The following is a 20,879-nucleotide window of genomic DNA, read 5'->3' as shown; positions in this document are numbered from 1 at the left end:
TAAAATAAAATAAAATAAAATAAAATAAAATAAAATAAAATAAAATAAAATAAAATAAAATAAAATCTTTTATGTGAACAGAATCGTGTGGATACAAAGTACCTTACACCAGATAAGGTTTTCCTTTTTGCTTAATAAACTGGCCCATCTCAATGCCATCACCACTGTCACAGGAAAACTTCCCCTATAGAAGGGCTATTGTATCACTTCATGCAAGGTTGATTAGAACGGACCCATTTCTGTACACACGCATAGCCTTAACTTTGATTTCATTTCATCTTCATCTTATTTTGGGCCATCTGGGCAAAGACAGGATTCAGGGGTGAAAAGGGGAACAGCAGCCTAAGGAACAGGTGATTAATTATGGCTTGGCTGTTTTTAATACTGCTTTCAGTAATCAATTTTTGATACTTCTTTCCTGCTCAGGAGTCCTCTTTAGTCTGAACATTTTAATTGGTACCTTTGCACAAGTTACCTGACACAGTACAAGCTCCCAGTAGGTTCACAATATTTTCATGGCTTCCAATGTGAGTCATCATTTTCAGCTCAGACATTAGAGCATCTTTTTCTGAAGCATCAGGTTTTTCTGTAAAAGTAACACAGACTTGGAAATCTCCAGCAAAGAATTAAAAATGTAAATGGTCGTGATGCCTTGTCACATTTCAAATTAATTGGACTGACAGTACATTTGGAAACATCCTAAAAATTTTTGTACAGTATAAAAAGATTTAGCCAAAGGTGGAAAATAAATGTGTGTGTGTGAGCGTGTATCATTTGAATGCTTGGGAAAGCAGTCATAAAATGTTAATATTTGTCATTCTTAGGCTGGCAAGGAATGACAGCAGCATATTAAGGTGTTCACAAGCACAGAAAAAATGGCAGTCAACCCTGTTGGAGAGAAATGCTAAGAGAAAAAAATGCCTCAACAGCCATATGGCACACAAAGAGTTGTGATCCAACAGCTAAGAGGGCCACCCTGTGTGTCAGTGATAGCTATAGGCTTGGTTTTCAGCAAGCATTTGGTCCTCATCATCTCAGTGAACTGGGGACGTGAACAAAAATGATCAATCAGGATGAACTTCCATGAAGACAACAGCAAAGGAGTGGACCAAGGAAGCGTAAAGCTGATGCACATGTGCAGGTAGGGGATGAAGAGGCGGACAAGGCAGAGCTGGCAGGAAGGGACTGTACGGGCACCCAGGCGAGCAGGGTGCTGGTGCTGCTGCCAACGTGAAGCTCATCCCAATATGTATCAACAGGGTTGTGGCATTCGGGCCCCAGTGAGGCAGCCCTCCTCCTCCGCCTGCTGCCAGGGAGGCTCACCTCTGGACCCTGCTTTTATGAGGGGTCAAGATAGTTTGGAGAGAGGCCAGAACAAAGCAGCAAGGAGGATTAGAGGTTTAAGAAGTCTGACCCATAAGGAGGGATGGAAAGAAATTGCTTTGTGTCATCAAGAAGAAAAGACCACAGGAAGGTGTGCTGGAAGTTTTACAAATAAGCGAACTCAGATGCAGGAGGCGAAGGCAGTACAACAGTTGGACAGCACTACAAGGAAAGGGGATCTCACTCCGAAGCCCGCAGAGTCATCAACGTGACCAGCAGGTTAATCCGCACTACGAATTTACATTCGTCCTCTTTAGAGCAGAGCAGCTCCGTCCTTCCTCACACAATGCAGATTTGTGGTGTGTAGGACAAAAAGCAGGAAGAAGGCACTTCAGCAGTACCTTTCCAAATGGAAACAGGATTTTGAAAACATTCTGAACGGATTTTGAAACCAAGCATTTGTGAGGTGTAACTGCTACAAGTCTGTATATAAAGGGGTTTCCAACACCGCTTCTGCTTTGGAGCTGCTAGAACACATCACTGCTTGTGAAAGGCACCCAGAGTTTACCATACCTTTTAGCATTTTGACTGCGACCTGGACTGAATCTCCTGCATTGCTAATTCCATAAGCTGTCGCATTCACCACTTTCCCAAAAGCCCCAGAACCGAGGACCTGTCCTACAAGACACAATATGCCAATATTATTTGCAGCTGCTACACCGCAGGCTACTGCTCCAGCATGGCGGGTTGCCTTGTGGACTGCTCACCAAATTCCAGATTTTCCCTAGGAAATTCCCATTTGAGATCATATTCAAATTCTCTGAAGTCGATGTAGATGTATTCGTTATCTGATGGGCCTATCATCTGAATCATCTGCAACTGGCTTTCATACCTAAATTGCTTTGGAAGGAAAAAAAATGTGGAATAAGTCTTAGAGAAGAAGAAACAGCCTGGTAGAAACAAAAGAAGAAAGGGCGGGTATTTATGTTTGCTTTTACCTTTTTGTATTTAAGATAAATGAACACAAACAAAAAAGCGATCAATAGGAGGAAAAATCCAACAGAGACATAGAATGCAGCATTGTCCCGGGGGGAAGAAACAGCTCCTGCAACGTTAAGAGATACATATTACTACCCAGTGAATCAGAGCTCATGTGTACAGCTAAAGGTGCAAGGATGGCTTGGTCAGTTCTGCCAGTTTGCAGTCCTCTCATGCCTGAGCTTCCTCTGCACGGGGAATGACATGAAGCCACACGCAAGGCAAGGAGCTGGGCAGGAGGCTTTAAGTGCTGGGTAATCCTGACGTCTGTTTTCATTCAAAAGAAATGCTACACCAATTCATAAATCTAAGTGCACGGAGTTGTTGGTGTGATCCATGGATTGGACACTGTGAACACAAACAGGAATAAACAATTCCTCTTCTCGTCATGTTTCCCTTCCCTCCCTATGCCTTCCCCAAGCAATGTACCTCAGATACTGAATCACCAGTTATCAATGGATGGACCATAGAGAACCTGCTTGGAGCATTGCTCTGCTGCTTCCCAGACAGGTACTGTCCCTTGAGTGGTCTGCTGGCTTGGGATGAGGAGATGAGTCATGCTCTTGCTTGGGATGAGGAGAGCTCCCATGGGATTTTGGGGCAGCGCCACAGTGACCTCCAGGAGAGGAACAAAAGCCAACACCTGCCACCAGCTACCCAAGAGGCTTCAGCTCTTCCCAAAGCAGATGCCTCCAGGTTTCAGGTAGGGATCACTACGATGAAATAAAAAAGCAGACCCCAACATTGCCATGGCTCCATCCTGAACTTCCTATTTGTGTGAAATTTCTGTTCATTTTATGAGGAAAGCCACTGCTTTGGGACAAGAGAAAAGAGACATGTGTCTCCCATTCACCCACCGTATCCCACACTGTATACACACAGCACTTGCGTTTGACTTGCAATACCACTGCACGGTCAGCCATTTAGCCAGATAAAAAATACTCTAAGTTCTACCATGCCAGCTTTGATTGAGAAAACCTGTGCTAAAGCACTGGTTTATGGTACCTGACAGGTTAATGAAATTCTTGTTGCAGGCTGAACCGACAGAATTGTTTGCGCAGCACTCAATGGAGAAGGTTGTTGCTGTCTCCTTTACATCTAGAGTACTGCTTGAAATCCATGACCCCAGGGATCTCCTCTCTGGCAAGAAGCTGTGAATCCCCTCAGTGATTTCTTCTGTACAGCTGAAAAAGAAAGCAGACCAGTTTTGATTTTTGGCTCATGGTGGCATTTTCCAAGGGAGAAGGTGGGATATTTCAAAACATGTCTTACATCTGTGTTGGAAGGGAGGGAGGGATAGATGGGCTGCTTTTTTATTTGTCGCTGTTAGTGAGGCGTCAGAGCAGTTGCCAGTCTAATTTTTTGGTGATGGACACAGCAGGGCCAGCGGGGGGTGAACTGGTCTCCCTACCTCCTACACTGGGCTCACTCTCACGCTCCACCACTGCCCTGGCAGGACACCTGCACCCCTTGACCTTCAGGACCTCCACCAATTTCACAGCTGACATGACCCCTACTACCACATCTATTCCCACTGGTTTCACCTTTACTTCAAACACTCAAACCACTGAGTAGCTCCAAATGAGCTACCGCTAAAACAATAAATACAAAATGAACCCACAGTAAAAGTTCTAACTCCTTTCCCTGAAGATATGTGATTTCAACCACGAAGTTTCTCTCACTCAAGATGGAGAGCATCCACCCTGTATTAATGACTTATTTAAGGCCTGATATGTGGAAAGAGGCAACATTATACTCGAGGGAAAGGAAGCCCACACAGATAATTTTGACTTTTAGCTTTTCTATCATTCATCAACTTACTGTGTAATTTGCTGTCCACATAAATAAATGAGGAGATAAGTAAATAAATAAAATCTGTTCAGCTCCACACATGTGGCTTCTACAGGTGGAAGTTCCCAAGAAAAGAAATGTCACAGCTTTTCTTTCCAGAAAGCTGTTTTAAGGAGTATTTTAAACTCACTAGCTGGCTGTTTTCTTTCCTCTTCCATTTCTGCACAAACTGATTGATGTTAGGAAGCCTTTCCAGAGACACAGATGAGAAAATGGTTCTAGAATTTTTATATGTAGCTAAAATACTTAGAGTTTTATCCACAATCTTCCAAAAGATAATCTGACCCAGTACTCTTCTGCACTGTGGGATTATTAGTTTTTTGGCACATCTAAAATAAAAAAAAACTGCAGAGTTCATAAAACAGCTCAAAGCTGTTTCAGCATCTCTTGAAATATTAGGGCCTGACTCACTGTCCTAAATAAATAGAGGAAATGGAAACAATCTCACTAACTTTACTGGAAACACTCTCACTGACTTTACTGGCTTTGGTTACAGGTCACCATAACAGCCGTATTAACCAAAGCTTAACCAATGAATCAATCATAATTAATATTAACCACTGTATTCCCTGAATGCCCTCAAAGTTTGGCAGGCCAAGAGAAAAACTTAGATTGGACTTGGTAACTACCTAACTGTTGATATAAACCCAGTGGGGTTTGTTTCAGTGTAAAGAGCCTGAGATACAGATCTTTATAAAATTCATTTGATGCCAAATTTTGAAAAAATTGAAAAATTTCACTAGTTTTGGTGATCTGGTTCCCTTGGAGTGGGCCACCATGTCCCCCTGTACAAATGGTCGAGAGCGCATTTTACATTTAGTTTCTTACAGGCCCACCTTCATTTAACCAAGGATAGCTCAGATATGGTCTTTGCGATGAATCAAAAAGAGGGAAAATTATTTACTTGGATGAGTTCAGTTCAGGACAGTTCCTCCAAACCCAGGATGCGGCAGGGTAACTGTCAGCAACGCAGGAGATCTGCTTGGACCACACCTGCATCGTTACTTCAGGCTTTCCTGGAACAAGATAACACAAGATAATTTCTGTCAGCACCTCAGTGACCAAAACCTTTACGTTTATGTGCCAACGCTACATCTGCCGAGACCAAGATCTGCTTCTGTGTTTTCAAAATAGCCCACCCGCGTGCCACGGTGAATGCTGGGTGCAGCCCTCAGTCCTCCTCCTTCCTCCGGCCCCGTGCCTCGGTTCTGCGGGATGGCAGCGTGGGCAAGGCAAGGAGACCAGCCACTTCTCTGTACGGGCACAGCCAGACCGAAGCAGTGGCAGAGCCAAAATTAGGAGTCTTGACTTCTGCTTTTCTGGCTCGGAGCAAGCAGTCGGCCCCAGGACTCCCCTGACACCACAGTTCTGGGTGTCCAGCCCACACAAAATGTGCAGAGAGGATCCCTGTATAAATAATAGATAATAAATAATGATCCATAACGTACAGCAAGGGTGAGATGCTACGGTCACACAGTAAAACTGAGATAACCGAGAGCACCAGGCAAGACCGTGCCTGTGTGAACTGTGGGCAGGGGTGTGGGAGGCAGTGCAGCCCTAACGTATGTGTCACACCCCAAAGGGTCTCCAGACTAACTGCATTAACTCATAAATGCCATTATGAAAAAAAAAAAAGGCATAAAAATGCCATGGAAAGCTAACACCTAATGAGGATACGTGTTTCCTCTCACTGTGTATCTCATGCGGTCTCTACAGCAGTCACGTATATTCGGGCTCCGTAGAGTTAGAATACGGTCACTGTATTCCACAGAGCTCCTAGGCTTTGTGGTTTTCTTAAGAAGTATTAATTTTCTCAGTATATGACTAATTTCTCATATTCTGTCCTCTCTGTTTACGGCACACTAAAGGGAAGAGAAAAGAATTAATAACTTCCTGCTCCTTCCTCTGTTCTCCATCCCTGACCAACACAAGAAACACGACCCACAAGCTGCCGGCATCTTTCTCCGACCCAGTGCCTGGATTTCAGCAGTGCAGCGCAGTGTGAAGAGCATCACATTTTTGCCTTGTGCTCCTCCATTTTTAACAATAAATCTGTGTAAATGAAATAGGGAATACCAAGGGAAAAGCAACATATTAGCTCCGTTTATATCAGTGGCAAAATGCCAGACTTTGCCAAACCTTCCCAGGGATAGTTTTCTCACTTACTTCTCACGTACAGAGTGAATTTTTTTGTCATGACCGTATCATCATTTTCAGCATAAAATACATATATCCCAGACTGGTGCTGATGGTTGCAGAACTTTGACGAAATGCTGTGGAGCAAAGAAAAAACAGGAAAAGGACAAAAGACTGACTTGAAAAAGATTTAAAATGTAGTCAAGACTCATATATATGACTGAAACAATTCAGCATCTTCTATTGAGGAACCCAGACTAAATTCTTTTTCATTAGAGAATACGAACCCCAGAATGTAACTGTTTTGATAAGAGGTTATTTTTTTCCTGCAGTATTGATTTCATTCTGCCATTTTCCTCATAATTCTTGCAGTGCATCTGGGCTGTCAGGCTGTGATTTTGTTACCGGTCCATTGGAAGACAAGGTATATAACACATCTGGCACAGATGCTAAGACCTACAAAGGATCAAACTCTCTACACTCCAAAGGGTTTTGATGGGAGTTTCTAGCTGATACGATAAACAGTATTAGGAAATAACAATGACAGCTAGGATCATACGAGATAAACCTCTCCAAATGGAAAGATCTGACAGAGACTCAGAAATGAATTAATCATCAGAAGTTCATTATCAATGAGACAAAGCACCAACCATCAAGATATTTCTGTAGGAGGAAGGCCAGCCTTCTACTAACCCCTATGGTGGTGGCAGCAAACCGAGACCCAAACCATGCTGGAAATGGCTTGTGATAATGCAAACGGTGAGAGAGGGCTCTAGCAAGTCTCAGGGAAGAAGATAATGCAGGACTGCAGAGACTTACAGATTCCTGCACGACTGACCTGTTGAACCACTGGTTTATGGGACATGGGATGAGGTAGGGAGATGGGAATATATAATCTTACAGAGACGGCATCCTATTTCTGTCATTTTGACCAGGTTATTGATGTCAGGATGGCTGTCATTTAAATGGCAGATATAGCAACTCACCAATGCTGGAAGAGCATTTAAGAAAATCCCTTCTTAGGTTTAGTTGCTGGCATTTTGGGGGCAGATGATTTAGCAGAGTGCTCAAGGAAAACTGGGTGGGAGGGCCCCAACTCAACTTTAGTGGTAAAGGCAAGCAGGCACATCAGGGAGTTTGAAGCAGACAGAAAAACATCAGCATATACCAGTAATTTGCAAAGGAAGAGAAAACAGTAATGAGCTTGGAACAAGAAATCTAGATAACTAAAATCAGGCTGTTTCTCATTAAGCAAGATTCTAAGATACGAAGATACTAAGAGCAAGATACTATGAACTAAGACACCAAGTATCACCTTGCAGTTCTAAAGCAAGAAAACTCACAGTGAAGCCACTGGCAATTTTGCCTTCTGACTAAGGCAACACCTCCTTAAAGTTATTGAGCTTTGAATGTCTTAATCTGAAATGGCCTTAAAGATGTCCCTGAACTCAGGGATAAAATCAGACCACTTTTAAGCTACCTCAAAATGGATACTGAAGGCAGGAGAAACCACAAATCATTTGTTGCTTTTGAAATCCCAGGTCTGAAGGATTAAATCCTAATGAAATAATGAGAAAATAATTAAATAAGAGTGTCTTCGATACCTGAAAATAGAAGGGGATGTGAGATAAATATCAATTTAACAGAGGCCATTCTGTGTATGAAAATTCATTTGCTCTTAGGAGGGAAGTGAAAATGAGCAGTGTGCTAAAACAGAGAGATAACAAAAGCAAATAAAAAATGGAAATTCTGAAGGAATCTCTGAAACCAAGTAAGGGCACTGACAGGAGAGATGAATCCTTGGGACTTGAAATTAAAATATAAAGAAGGGGACAGAGTTAATTAATAAAATTTAATATGATCTACAATCAGGAGGAACAATTTGATAAGGAAATGGCAGAAAAAATATAGAAAAACAGGAAATGAAAAAGGATATGAAAGGAATAAAGTAGAAGTGTTGGGAGAAGGGATTACAAAGAAGTCAACAGAAATATGCAAAGTTAGACTCACAATACGTTAAGGTATGTGATGACCTTTTTTGTTTTGTTTTGCTTTGAGAAACCTTCTGCTTTAAGATCGCATTGAAATCTGCAGTGCTACAGCTTGTAAGCAGAATCTCCTGACCTCCCTACCCCTTGCTGCTTCTGGGGACTTCAAACTGAATGAAATATCTACCCCTACCCTTTTTCCTCAGGTGGGACGAGTTTATCCAATGCTACTATTCAACCAAAGCTGGATAGCTGTGGGGAATGCTTGTACAGAAGGTGGTACTTGTCAGATGAATTAATCACCAAATTCAGGTATTTTCCCCTCAACTGTATTTTTCCATATAATATATAGAATGATACGTAAATGCAAGGTATAACTACCAAAAATGAAAATTAAAAAAAATATTTAATCAACAGCATAGTTATATGAATCAATGAGTTATCTGCTGAAGCGGCCTCCAGGCCAAGCTCCAGTGATGCTTGGGGTGGTGAGGCAGCCGCGGCCACGGCCGTGGCCAGTGCAGGGCTGGTTGAGGCTGAGCCAGCCCAGGATGCGCTGCTCCATGGACACGGGCTGGACTTTCCTGCGTCCGGCAGGTGGTGATCGGCACTCAGCAACCGCCACTTTTGGCTGCAAAGGCTGTCTGAAGTGACTCATAAATCCCAGGCCACCAGCAGCTGTACCTTACCAATTACTGAGCGTTACCTAAGCTATTCCAAGAGTTCTCAAAATTGTTGTTGTTGGCCCAGTCTGTAGCAGCTTCTTCTTATCTGGATTGAATTTACACCAGCTGTCAATCATCCAAGCAAAACTGACTCCTACTCTTACAAGCAGTGAGAAGAGGTCCATATCAGCTGCAAAGCAAATCAACTCGGCATTATCAGCTGGAGGGAGGTACCTATCGGACAAGGATGAGCAAATGCTCATGGGCGTCCCCTGAGACCTCATTTCCAAAATCAGTCTTGACCACAAAGAACAGATCTGCCTAGCCCATGTCAGGCATTGCAGATTAGTCACCAACACCCACCCAAGGCTATCAAAGTTTGCTGACAGCCCTCCCTTTATCAGCAGGGACAGAGTTCCTGTGGCCATTGCCAGGAGATGACAATTTACTAATCTGAACTGAGCTGTCTCTGAACCTCGTGAAGGTCTGACTCCAATATACCATCTGATGCAGATGAAAAGGCCAGTCCGTTGCAAAGGTGGCTCAACACGCTAGCAGATAAAATCGAGTGTACCAAAATACTAAGGAAAGAAATAATAAAAACTGTAATCAAGGCTGTGACACAGTTTTATGCAGATGCTAAAAAAGTTTTTAAGAATAGAAAAAATCAGTGCAGCTGCATTAACTCCTGCCTAGGTCCTGCTTGGTTTTAAAGCTAAAACTTGAAAAGAGCCCCTTGGCTTTATTTTCATTGAGGTGAATAAGAGCTGTTACCTTGAAAGCCATGGGACTACTCTGAAAGAAACTCTGAAGGAAATTAGATAATGTTATCAAGAAATTAGAAAGCCTAGGGAATGGAGAAAACATTAGCCTTAAACAGGATTCATGCCAGAAGTTCATTGTAGGAAATAACAGAAAAGGTAGATAACTAACAGGTTTATTCAAAACATGTTTTGCAGCAGTGGAAGAATACATGACCTGGGTAATGAGCAGAACGGTATGTTTCTGCGGCGCAGGCAGAGCCGAACAGATCTATCGGCAGCCTGGGAAACTACGGAGCCCTGGACTTGATTCGAGCAGTTTGAAAGACACTGGGAACATCATCAAGAACAGGATGACAAAAGGGGAACATGTAGAACTTGTGATCCGGTATGAAAACTGCAACAGATCTGTAACTGAGAAATTATGTCAGAGAGAAAGGGAATGGCAAAATGCGTATAAACTAAAAGGTTGCTAGACGCATAACTTAGCAAAGGTTTGTTTATAATGTGGAGAATAAATTGATTCTAGAAGTTATCTACATGAACTGCTGTTGAAAGCCAAAATAATGTTTGGGTGCCTTTTGTTCACATGGCTTCATCATGTGCCCCATCCACACTTTAAAAACACAAAGAGAGTACAAAACATGGGCAGTAAGCAGTCTGAGCAAGATATAAAGAGGAAACATTATTATTATATCAAATTATTCCAAAATATTCAAGTACCTGCGTCCATCCATACTGTAACTTTCTTTACATGGAAAGGTTTTTTGGGAAAAAAGCCACATGCATCTAACTGGTGGATAGGCTGTAAAGTTAACTTCAAAGCAAAACTCTTCCTCACCAATTTCAAAATCTTCTTTAGAGTTGGTTATATTTATAAATCCCTTTTCTGGAGGAAAAAACAAAGAAGAAAATATTGATATAATATTACAAAGGCTGGAATGCTTAATGAAGAAATTTTGACATCTGTATGTTTTTCATTTTGGTTATTGCAAGCAAAAAAAAGCACCATGTTACATCACAAAAGGCATCCTGTTAATCAAAATAAGATAACGCTTCAAAATAGTAGTGAAATGATGTCACTGTGTTCAGCTGCAAACGATCTGAGCCTGCTGAAGTTGCTTATTGGCCAGATCAGAGCTCTTCCAAAATGGTCCAACATTTCCCCCCATCTGTCCTACAGAGCCACAGGGCCAACAAAGTCATTCTTTATTTGGTTTGTTTTAGGTGTGTGTTCCACATGTTAACAGCTGCATCTTCTGGCTTTCCTGTAGCAGGGAACAAAACCAGGTGGCACCACCAGCATAACCAGATGCTGATAGTAGTTGTTTCTCCTTCCTTGAAATGAGCTGAAGATTTTGCAAATGAGTCTTGTAGCTGCTCCTTTATTTCTCCATCTAAATTAGACATACTTGATGCAAGACAACAGCAACATGAAAAAGTGTTTTGAAGATGTGTGTGAACCATGAGCTGCTGGTACTTGCCCTGATAGGGTGGGATTAGTTTCACTTAATGGAGCTGTCTGAAGTTCAGTGACCACCTAAGCTACTTGCTTGGACCTCTGATAAACTCAGTGGAATGAGACAAGCATGTCCAGATGTATCCCATCCTAATATAGAAGATAACAAAGACGTACTGCTTCTGGAAATATTTGTTTCTTGACACTGACTGCTGAAGGAAACAAAGTCATTGCTGGGACTAGAAGTCTCATGAAGTGAAATGAATCCCACCCAAGGAGACTGAACAGCAGACACATGTGGGAGGAAGCTGTCCCACAGGCATCAGTGGGGCTGGGATCAGCTCTGTAAAAATCAACAGAATCACATATATTGCAAGAGATCCCTAGAGATGTCTAGTCCACCTCCTGCTCAGAGCAGGACCAACTAGATGAGGTTGCTCAGAACCATGTCCAGTTGAGTTTGGGTATCTCCAAGGAATTAGACTCTGCAACCTCTGGGAAACTTGTGCCAGTGTTTAATCAGCCACATGGTGAAAAACTGCACTGTAGAAATATTGCTGGACTGGGTTTTTCCTTTTGAGTGTTCTTCTGGTTGTAACCCTATATTCTGCTTGGCATGTTTTATCTCTGTCTAGCTTACTGGTTTAAAAAATACTATCTGGAAACTCCCACATAAACCACAAAAATTTCAGTATTTTAAAACAAGAAGCAATTCCTTTCGTGACTGTTCTCTTAGTTTTTTATATTAAAGGCTTATTGGTTTTATAAACTGGACCTTTATATTTTGAATGATCTTTTGGAACTCATTCTTTCAGGCAGAAGGTCACCTCTGTATGTACTGTTAACAACACCACCAGCCAAGGGTAAAGGCTTTCTCCAGAGCACATACAAGGACCTTGGAGCCAGGTATGCCATTTCTCTGGAAAGTAACTCAGAAAAAGTGTCTTTCTTGAAGGAGAAAGAAAATGCACATTATTGCTCGACTTATCTTTTTTTTGGCAGATTTAAATGTATTATTATTCAGTGATGACAGAGAGGTGAGATGAAATTCTTGAGACTGTAATCAGAGCTTTCAAATCTCTGTATTTATCGTATTTGTTTATCTGTTGCTTTAAACCTAACGTGTGTTGCAAAATAGCATCAAGATTGCGTAGTGTTAAAAATTCTTTATTCGACACTGGTAGAAATTGAGCATAAGAACTGCAGAAACAAAGAGTCTTGCAGCTGCAGCTGTTGGCACGATCTCTGTTGTCTTTTAAAGTGGCCCAAGCACCCTGCCTGACCTGCCCAGCCACACGGGATGGGATAAATTCATGAAGTGTCAATTAGCAAAGAGCAAACCAGAGCTGTCTGGCTGCAAGGCGTTATTAGAGATTAGAAATCGACCCATCAATGTAGTTATGCTGGCCAGAGTCCCCAGGCAATGCAGTACGTGCCGACCAAATCAGTTTTCTCTTGGTCAAGTTACATCACACCCATTCCCAGTGTAGCTGTGGGTGCTGACTCACGCTCAGGGATGGTTTAGAGGTAGGACATTGCTCATTTCAGAAACTGCTACCCCATGACACAGACAGCTGAGTGAAATCTGTATCTATTCCACCCTCGACATTGAAGCTGGGATGGTAGCACAAATTCACACCAACAATGGTTGTCATTAGCACATTGGGCTAAAGGCTGGGGTGGGTCAGAAGCACAGGATGTCCCCGTATAACCGTGGAGAGAGCAGCACGGCTGTTAGCTAGGTATGACAACATCCCCCCACTTTAATCCACCGTGTAAGTCAACAAAGAGATTTTTTCGTCAGCAAAGCCAATGCGCCCTCAGAAGTTTTGTTGGCATAAGGAGTATTAAGGAAGGTACAGATAATCATTGTAGCTCGGTGTACCCCAGTCAAAAAGACCCTGCTCTCAGAGATACAGCCTTCCAGGGACAGTGACCCAAATATCCCCTGCTAATCACATACTCACACCTGATAATTTATGGATCCAAGAAGCCACTATTTCTGAACTGGGCACCAATACTGAGAAAGAAGAGGATCTTGCTCTACCTTTACACTACCCTCTCATCCCTACAGTCCTGTTTACTAAGAAGATGTGTGTAGAAAAAAAGCCCAGGCGTCATACTTAGTTATTGTAAATGATGACAGAACTTTCTGTTCAGTGGTAGGCAGAAGCTGAAAAGAGGATATTGCACTGGAAAAGTCATTTCTGAACAGACTGGGGTAAGTATTCTCACTTCCTACCATTCCTAGCTTAGGTGTTGTCAACTCAGAGAGCAAGTACATCTAAGGTCAAACGCGCGATGAGTGCTTCAGAGAGCCTTGTTCTCAGGGCTACGGACTCCAACTCCAGGCACACTAGTCAGAAAACAACTCCCAGTGCCTACTCCAGCAGCACGGTCCTAACTACAGCTTTCCTTTTTACGTCTTATTTCCAGACTTATGCCAATTTGTATATTATCTCTGTCTGAGAAACAAGGTTTGCAGTTGAAGCTGTTCTGGACTAACTCCAACACCACTGGCTTTTGCATCAACATGTTGCTTAAATAGAATGAGTTTTCCTTTGGTTTGCTTTCACTTTTTTACATTTTCAGACCTTGTGTAGCTTGCTGTTAGGAGGATGGTTCCCTTCAGTGCCTGGAAAGCAGGAGACACGCAGAACAAACAATAACGCTGGAGCAGTTGTGTCTCTAGTTTTGGATTTTCCTTCAGATCCATCACAGCTGCAGCAGCGCTTCTGCAGGGCAGTGTGCCAGCTCTGTCAGCATCATCTCTCTGGGCTTACATTCTCCATCAACACAGAAGTTTTCATTTCTTTTCTGCTACCGGTTCCACAGCTTTTGGAGCTAAAATTCTTCCCTAGATTTACTTTCCCGTAAAAAATTCGGCAAACTCGAATGGCCGCTTATCAGTCACTCCCCTGCCAGAAGAGGAAACGGTTGTTTCTCGTTTGTTCTGGGTTTTGAGTGGGAGAGCCCCCCACCAAGAACCTCCCAACTGTTCGATTCCTTCCTGGCAGACCCAGGTCAGGCCTGGTACAGATTTTCTATCTGCTTATTTCTACACAACAGCACCAAGCACCTGAAGGGATCATACGAAACAGCAGAGCAGAGGCTACAAGAACCTGTCTTACCTCCCCACCGCTGAAAATGCAGCAAAGGTGGGGTGGAGGTGCCGTACGCGAGTGAAGAGAGATGGAGTGGGAGCAAGTGGTGAGGAGGTGGCTGAGGCCACGGCTGCAGCTTTTCAAAACCACTACTGGAGTCACAGCAGGACGTTTCTGTCTCACATTAGTTGACACTAGTCACTGGTCGTTCCAGACCAGGTAGACATGTAGTCACGTAGACCAGACCTCTAAACAGTGCCATTTCATTTCACTTCTAAAAGCACTGTCTTTTAATGGGAATTAATAGAAAAGCAATATAAGACAAGGTTGATTATCTTCCAATACTGGAATGACTCAGTTCAGATTAATCTCGTGGCTTTCCTGGACTGCCAGTAACTGCAGACTTTTTCCTTAGAAAAGGAAGTATGGACATATGCTACATCCCTGCAAGCAAAGAACCGTTGCATGGAAAATAAAGCAAATCAACCAACAGAGGGATAAGATTAACACGAGGTGGGGGGTGGGGGTGTTTGGACTTACCTAAAACTGTAACCAAAGCAGTTTGATTCGGATGAACTGTAGAAGAACAGGTATAATGTCCACTATCTCTTCTTCCTGCCGCTGAAGCAAATGCATACTGGATCCGAATTGCTGAGCGATCTGTTTGATATTCTAATCCTTCAAATTGGCGGTCCTGCTTTGCAATAGAGATTCCCATTTAATCAGTTGTTAGAGCCCAATATTACCTATTTTAAAATATGCCCTGTCTTCTTACCTGTTCAACTTCTTTGTTTTCAAAAGATAATTTTATTCCAAATTTATAACTACGGTAAACAGCTCTGCATCTGATCAGCAATGGTTCTCCAACTTTAAGAAGTAATTCAGGTAAAGGTGCCACTTGTCTTTCATTTAAATCTACAAAATCAAAACATAGTCACTGAAACGATCATCACTTCGCCTGGACAAATGCTCAATTAGATCAACATTTTTTCTGCTAATGCTGTATAGGCATCCATTATTACATTGTAATGCTAATTAGAATTTGGGAAAATTACTCCTTAACCATGAAATTTGATGGACTTAGATGTCTCAAACCAAATTTTGTGATCATTTACAAGACATCTAAAAGGCACTGTTCAGCAAAGAGATTAGCTCAGGTCAGGTTTATTTAAAAAAACAGACAAACCTGAATGTATATATTAATTATATACATATATAAATCTATAATTATTTATAGATTTATACATTTAAGAACACTTTGAAGAGCATTTCACTGCAACACAGTCCTAAAAGCATGCAGAAGAAGATTAGAGATGTTTAGAAAATGTAGAAGGGCGAGACATTTTTTACAGAGACCACAAATAGCTATTAGAATCTAGGGCTTAAACGTGAGACAGAGTAATCATATTCACTGTTAGGCTTGTTCCAGTGATTACAAACAGGTAGCTTAGCCCAGAAAGCATACTCAGATGAGTAGTGCAACTAACTTCAGTGGCAGGATCCAGCTCGTGTGGAAGTAAACCTTAGAGGAACATTACCTATTGTAAAGAGGCTGGTGCATTCTCTGCCCAGGTCATTAACTGCACAGCACCATATATAAGTTTGAAATAATTCATGTTGTACCTTCCGTATGCCACCTCTTTCCCCAGTTTCTTCATGCATTTTATCAGGGCAACTGCAATTACAAGCACAATTATTCATTGACTCATTTCGTTAACCTCAAGCAAATAAATCTGATAAATCTCCAAGCCGTGAGAATATGCAAACAATAGTGGGAAAACTGGATCTTACACAGTTGAATAAAAAGGAACTAGGAAAGGTGAAGATAAGAAAATAAAAATGTCACAGCCTAGGCAGAAATATGAGCTAAAATAACCTGAATATGCTCAAACTGGCTCATAGACAGGTAATGCTGTAAATAAAATCTGGATGAGAGTGAAATCACAGAGGTTGAGCTTTCACACCACATCTCTGAATTCCTGGTGGTGGGAGCTGCTGCAAATCCAGTGGCCGTTATGAGACCCAGATCCCAAAGTGCCATGCTGCAGGGAAAGGTGTGATCCCCACTGTTAATAGAATCAACTTTATATATTAATAGAATGGAAAAAAAATCATTTAGCTTGGAAAATTAAGAACCCTTGCAACATCTTCCTAGCTCTAATGCACTCACATTTCCAAAAAACGTGAAAAACTAGAGGGAAATAAGATACCTTTGATTTGCTCTGGTGACATCAAAATACTAGAATCTGGAATAACTTTTTTCAAGCCAAGAGCTGAAACTTTCCAGAAGAGCACAATAGCCAAAATTGCTAAGAAAAATGTGTTGCAGCACTCCAAAAGTGTATCATGCAGACACAGGTTTTCAACCAGCACGTGGGTGTGCAACCTGGCAGTGCCTGTCTCCAAAAATTCTGACCCAAAAGCTCTTCAGTTGTCATAGAATCATAGAATGGTCAGAGTTGGAAGGGACTTTGAATATCACTTAGTTCCACCCCCCCTGCCATGGGCAGGGACACCTCCCACTTAGACCAGGTTGCTCAAAGCCCCATCCAACCTGGTCTTGAACACCTCCAGGGATGCGGCCATGACAACTCCCCTGGGCAACCTGTTCCAGTGTCTCACCACCCTCACAGTAAAGAATTTCCTCCCAATATCTAATCTAAATCTACCCTCTTTCAGTTTAAAACTGTTACCCCTAGTCCTATCACTACACTCCCTGATAAAGAGCCCCTCCCCATTTTTCCTGCAGAGCCCCGTTAAGTACTGGAAGGCTGCTGGAAGACAGTAAACATTCACTCTAGAGATTCAACATACGTATAAACATACACCATACCTCTTTTCAGGTGTTTTGCAAAACATCCACTCCACAGAGGGCTGAGGGTAGCCCTCAGATATGCACTCAATAGCATCCGATTTTTCCCTTTTCCTGAAATAGGGTTTGCCTGGTTTCTCTGTCAAAAATCATGCAAATATTTAGGAACACTGAAATCGTTTTGAAACAGTGTTTTGCTCATTTCATAGCCCATGAAGTTACAGAGCTGTAAGTTATTTCAGGAGGTTTCAACACTGAGGGAATAGAACGTGATTCTGCCCTAGGGATATTGTGGGTTGGTCTCAAGAACTTTTCAGCCTTGATTGCTAAATGCACAGCTTCCCCGTATCAAAGGCCTGCCTCTATACGCCGGAGGATAATCCTGAGACTGATACTGAAAGGTGCTAATTTGCCGTGGTTGCTATTCATTTCACTGGGCAGGAGCACAGACACCTTGCAAAATCACATCCCAAGCCTGTGGCCTTTGGTGGGGTATCTGTTGGGACTACAAAGTCTCTACACAAAACGGGATCGTTGGATGTTACTCAGTCAGATCAGATAGACGATGGAAAAACAATGGGTGATAATGACTTCTGATAACCAGCTGACTTCTCTATCCTATATCTGTAATCCGGGAGGAAAAGGTTCCTAGACAACTCTCAGTCCCCTGAAACCAGTCAGATCCAGACTTGGACAGAGCACAAAAATTTAGTCCGTTAAAACTGCTAAGGATTTGACTCAAAATGAAAAGCACTGAGTACGGTTTTAGGTCACCTCACAATGAAATCACAGCTTCCACAAAGAGGGGCATTTTCTTTAGAGTCACACTGCCACTGCCTGCAAGGTGACATGGTAAGGTGAAACTAATACTTCTGGCTTTTTAATTTCTTTCTTCATTTATCTCTTACAAGCTGGGCCTAGAGGGTTTTTTTCACCTATAGAGATTCACATCTCAGTCGAAGGGTTCAATTCTAGCCCGGAGGATTTTATGAGAGATGTAATTATGATATTAGATTCGCAGGAGCAAAGAGAAGGCAATCTAAGCAACTGATATGGAAAAGATCTTTATCGAGACTCTTTCGAACTACTCTTGCTTGCACATGTAATAACATTTTTTACCTCTAAAGCCTAATTGATATAGTAGAGATGGTAATTTTTAATTAAAGATTTAATACCCTGTCCCCTCAATGAAGCTGTTAAAATTATAATCGAGATATGCAATAGGCCTTCAAATAAACCAAGGATAGACTGGAGGTGACATTTCTCGCTCTAAGAGAGAAAAAAAATCAAACAGAAGAAATACTTCAAAAACAAATAAAGAAGAAATAAAAAATGTTGATTAGTCACAGTTTACTAAAAACAAGGCAAGTAATGATGTGTGTTATTAAGCCTGTTTCTAGAAGGGTTTGATGATAACTTTGCCAACTTTGCCAGTCTTAGCTGTTTGGATTGATGTTTTGCTTTCTTTTCTTTGAAATTTCTTTTACATTTTTTAATTTGATCTTTCCATTTGGCCCTTTCCCGACAAAACAATATGGTATTTCTCATGTGTTAAAAAAAAAACCCATGTCAATGTGGGTCTTCCTTTTTTCTTTTTCAGATGTTCTTGGACACCCTCGCTTAGAAACAGAAGCTTGAACTTTGTTGCCTTTGCATCGGAGATGTATCTTGTGTGGTCCTTGAGAAAATTCAATCAAATCTGCTCCCACTGTGAGCCTTTCAAAAAGTCGCACCTCGCATTTAACATCACGAGCATTTAACAGCAGTTAAAATCTCAGCTTCTCGGGCACCCTTGTGCTGAGCAGCTGCAGCACTGATGTGTTTTACCCTAAAACCCAATAAACAAGTAAAGGCTGGCACTGAAAAGGGGACCTTGGTGCCTCTTGCTGCCCACAGAATTGCGAAAGGAAAAGCTGTGAGAGAAGTGCAAAGAGACCCAGCGCAGGCGGAGAAGTGGCAGAGCGGGACAAGGCGTGACTTTGGAGCACCAGAGACCGGAATATAAAAGGGACGTCCTGATCTGGTGCAGATAACAGCCCAGCCAGAGACACCGAGAATAAACAGGTTAAGATGCAAGCAAACAAATCTAGCCCACGAGCTTTGAGAGCACACAAAAGCCACCCTCGATTCGCCTCTTTTGGCACAGAGGGGAATCTCTCATATGGGAGAAGAGGGCTACCGCACATTTGCATCTTTATTTGTTCATTTGCATGGTTTATTGACCAGCGAAAGCTGACTCTCACGCAGTCTGTGGTTTTGACTTCAGTCTCTGAAGACAGCCCCAAGCCCTATGCAAATCTAGGAAGATGCTTGAAATGCTGCACGCGAGAGCTTCATTGCTTTAACTGAACTTGAGCCTCTCCCCTTGAACCTATTGATGGAATGACCCCTTTCATCTGAGATGTACTTACTTCGGATGAGAACAGGCACAAATATTGTGTAATTGCCGGTTTTACTTATGACCGAGAGGGTGTATTTTCCAGCTTGTGTTTCTTTTATTTGGGAAAAAGCCAAAGATGCAACGTATCTATAAAACAGAAAATAAAGCTGTATTTGTTATCTAGAAGGCAACATGCAGCAGACACAATAAAATGTTAGCTCTTTATCTCTTGCAAACATCCTTCAGAGGTACTACTATTCGTTATTTGCACAGCACCCTTCAACCTGAAGTGTTTTCATCCTGTATCTTCCTACAAAAGCAGCACGTAGGAACTTACACCTCAGGTGCCACGTGCTTAATGGTGAGCGTTGGTAAGGATGGACTTCCTGAGCTTAGGACAGCTGGGTAGGTCCACAGGGAAATGTTTTACCTACGATCCCATCCCACATCTTCTGCAGGGGGAGGCAATAATCCAGCCTCAGGTTCCAGCCCAGGCTTGGCTGTGAGAATGAGGGTGCTGTTGCTCTTTATCATCTGCAGTGTGACCCTAACAAACCACATAATTCTCTATGCCTCAGTTTCTTTGACTATAAAATCACGATATTTGCCTCACAGGAGCATTGCCAAGCTCAGATTGATCAATGTTAGAAAGTCCCTGGAGAAATCGATGTGTGATATCACACAAATTAAATTCTGACTTTAAGGTTCATATGCGTGTATGCGTCTAAATGACAATCAGCAACATGCTGCAGGGTGACAACAGTTAAGAAAGATTAGAAGATTTAAAAAGATTTAATTTCATAACATGAAATTAAATGCAAGCACAGTCACAGATAATATTCCATTTGCACCCTAAAAGAAATGATCTTTTAAAGGTTCTCTGATCCATTACATCCCTCGACTTACCGGTTCTCCGAGTCCAGTGAAGGTTTACAAGCTTTGCTCTCTTTAAAGAACCAAAGGCATGAAATGATCTCTGAAATGTTCATTATCACTCTTAATTCAATATCTTCAAACACATCGACTTCCACCTTTTTAGTTGGTTCATAGATGTTGTTTTTTCCTTGAGAATTCAAATAACACCCAAGATCTTCCCAAATGTCGGAAATCTGCAACGCACGAGGACAGATTGTTATGTATTTATCAGCAATTAGATGAATTTGCTTTTTTGCATTCAAATACTTTTAAAGGATGCTCTCTGGAAAAGCTTTCATAAATTAATAATGCTTCATAAAGCCCAAATATGAATACGAATGATACTGAAATAACACCTTCATCATTCCTTCATTTTGTTTGGTTTTGGATTTTTTTTATTTCTACTATCAAAACTATTAATAAATATGTTGAGTTCTACTGCATGAG

General features: G+C 41.9%; 1 protein-coding gene across 1 annotated transcript in view; it reads right to left on the bottom strand.

The window, feature by feature from the left end:
• Positions 1 to 20,879, bottom strand: part of FLT3 (fms related receptor tyrosine kinase 3) — a gene marked incomplete at both ends in the record, with an annotated part of 41,827 nt that overhangs the window by 6,841 nt on the left and 14,107 nt on the right. Inside the window, 14 exons of the mRNA XM_082487797.1 lie at positions 476 to 586; positions 1,897 to 2,001; positions 2,091 to 2,223; positions 2,322 to 2,428; positions 3,367 to 3,545; positions 5,117 to 5,228; positions 6,379 to 6,485; positions 10,486 to 10,651; positions 14,866 to 15,019; positions 15,101 to 15,240; positions 15,864 to 16,000; positions 17,159 to 17,276; positions 19,549 to 19,664; positions 20,424 to 20,626. Of these exons, the coding sequence (XP_082343923.1) occupies positions 476 to 586; positions 1,897 to 2,001; positions 2,091 to 2,223; positions 2,322 to 2,428; positions 3,367 to 3,545; positions 5,117 to 5,228; positions 6,379 to 6,485; positions 10,486 to 10,651; positions 14,866 to 15,019; positions 15,101 to 15,240; positions 15,864 to 16,000; positions 17,159 to 17,276; positions 19,549 to 19,664; positions 20,424 to 20,626 (1,888 nt within the window). The remainder of the gene's footprint in view (positions 1 to 475; positions 587 to 1,896; positions 2,002 to 2,090; positions 2,224 to 2,321; positions 2,429 to 3,366; positions 3,546 to 5,116; positions 5,229 to 6,378; positions 6,486 to 10,485; positions 10,652 to 14,865; positions 15,020 to 15,100; positions 15,241 to 15,863; positions 16,001 to 17,158; positions 17,277 to 19,548; positions 19,665 to 20,423; positions 20,627 to 20,879) is intronic.

The sequence above is a fragment of the Vanellus vanellus genome, assembly GCF_965231255.1.
Source record: "Vanellus vanellus genome assembly, chromosome: 1".
Taxonomy (NCBI): domain Eukaryota; kingdom Metazoa; phylum Chordata; class Aves; order Charadriiformes; family Charadriidae; genus Vanellus; species Vanellus vanellus.
The sequence above is the reverse complement of the archived record's forward strand: the minus strand, read 5'-3'. Positions and strand labels throughout refer to the sequence as shown.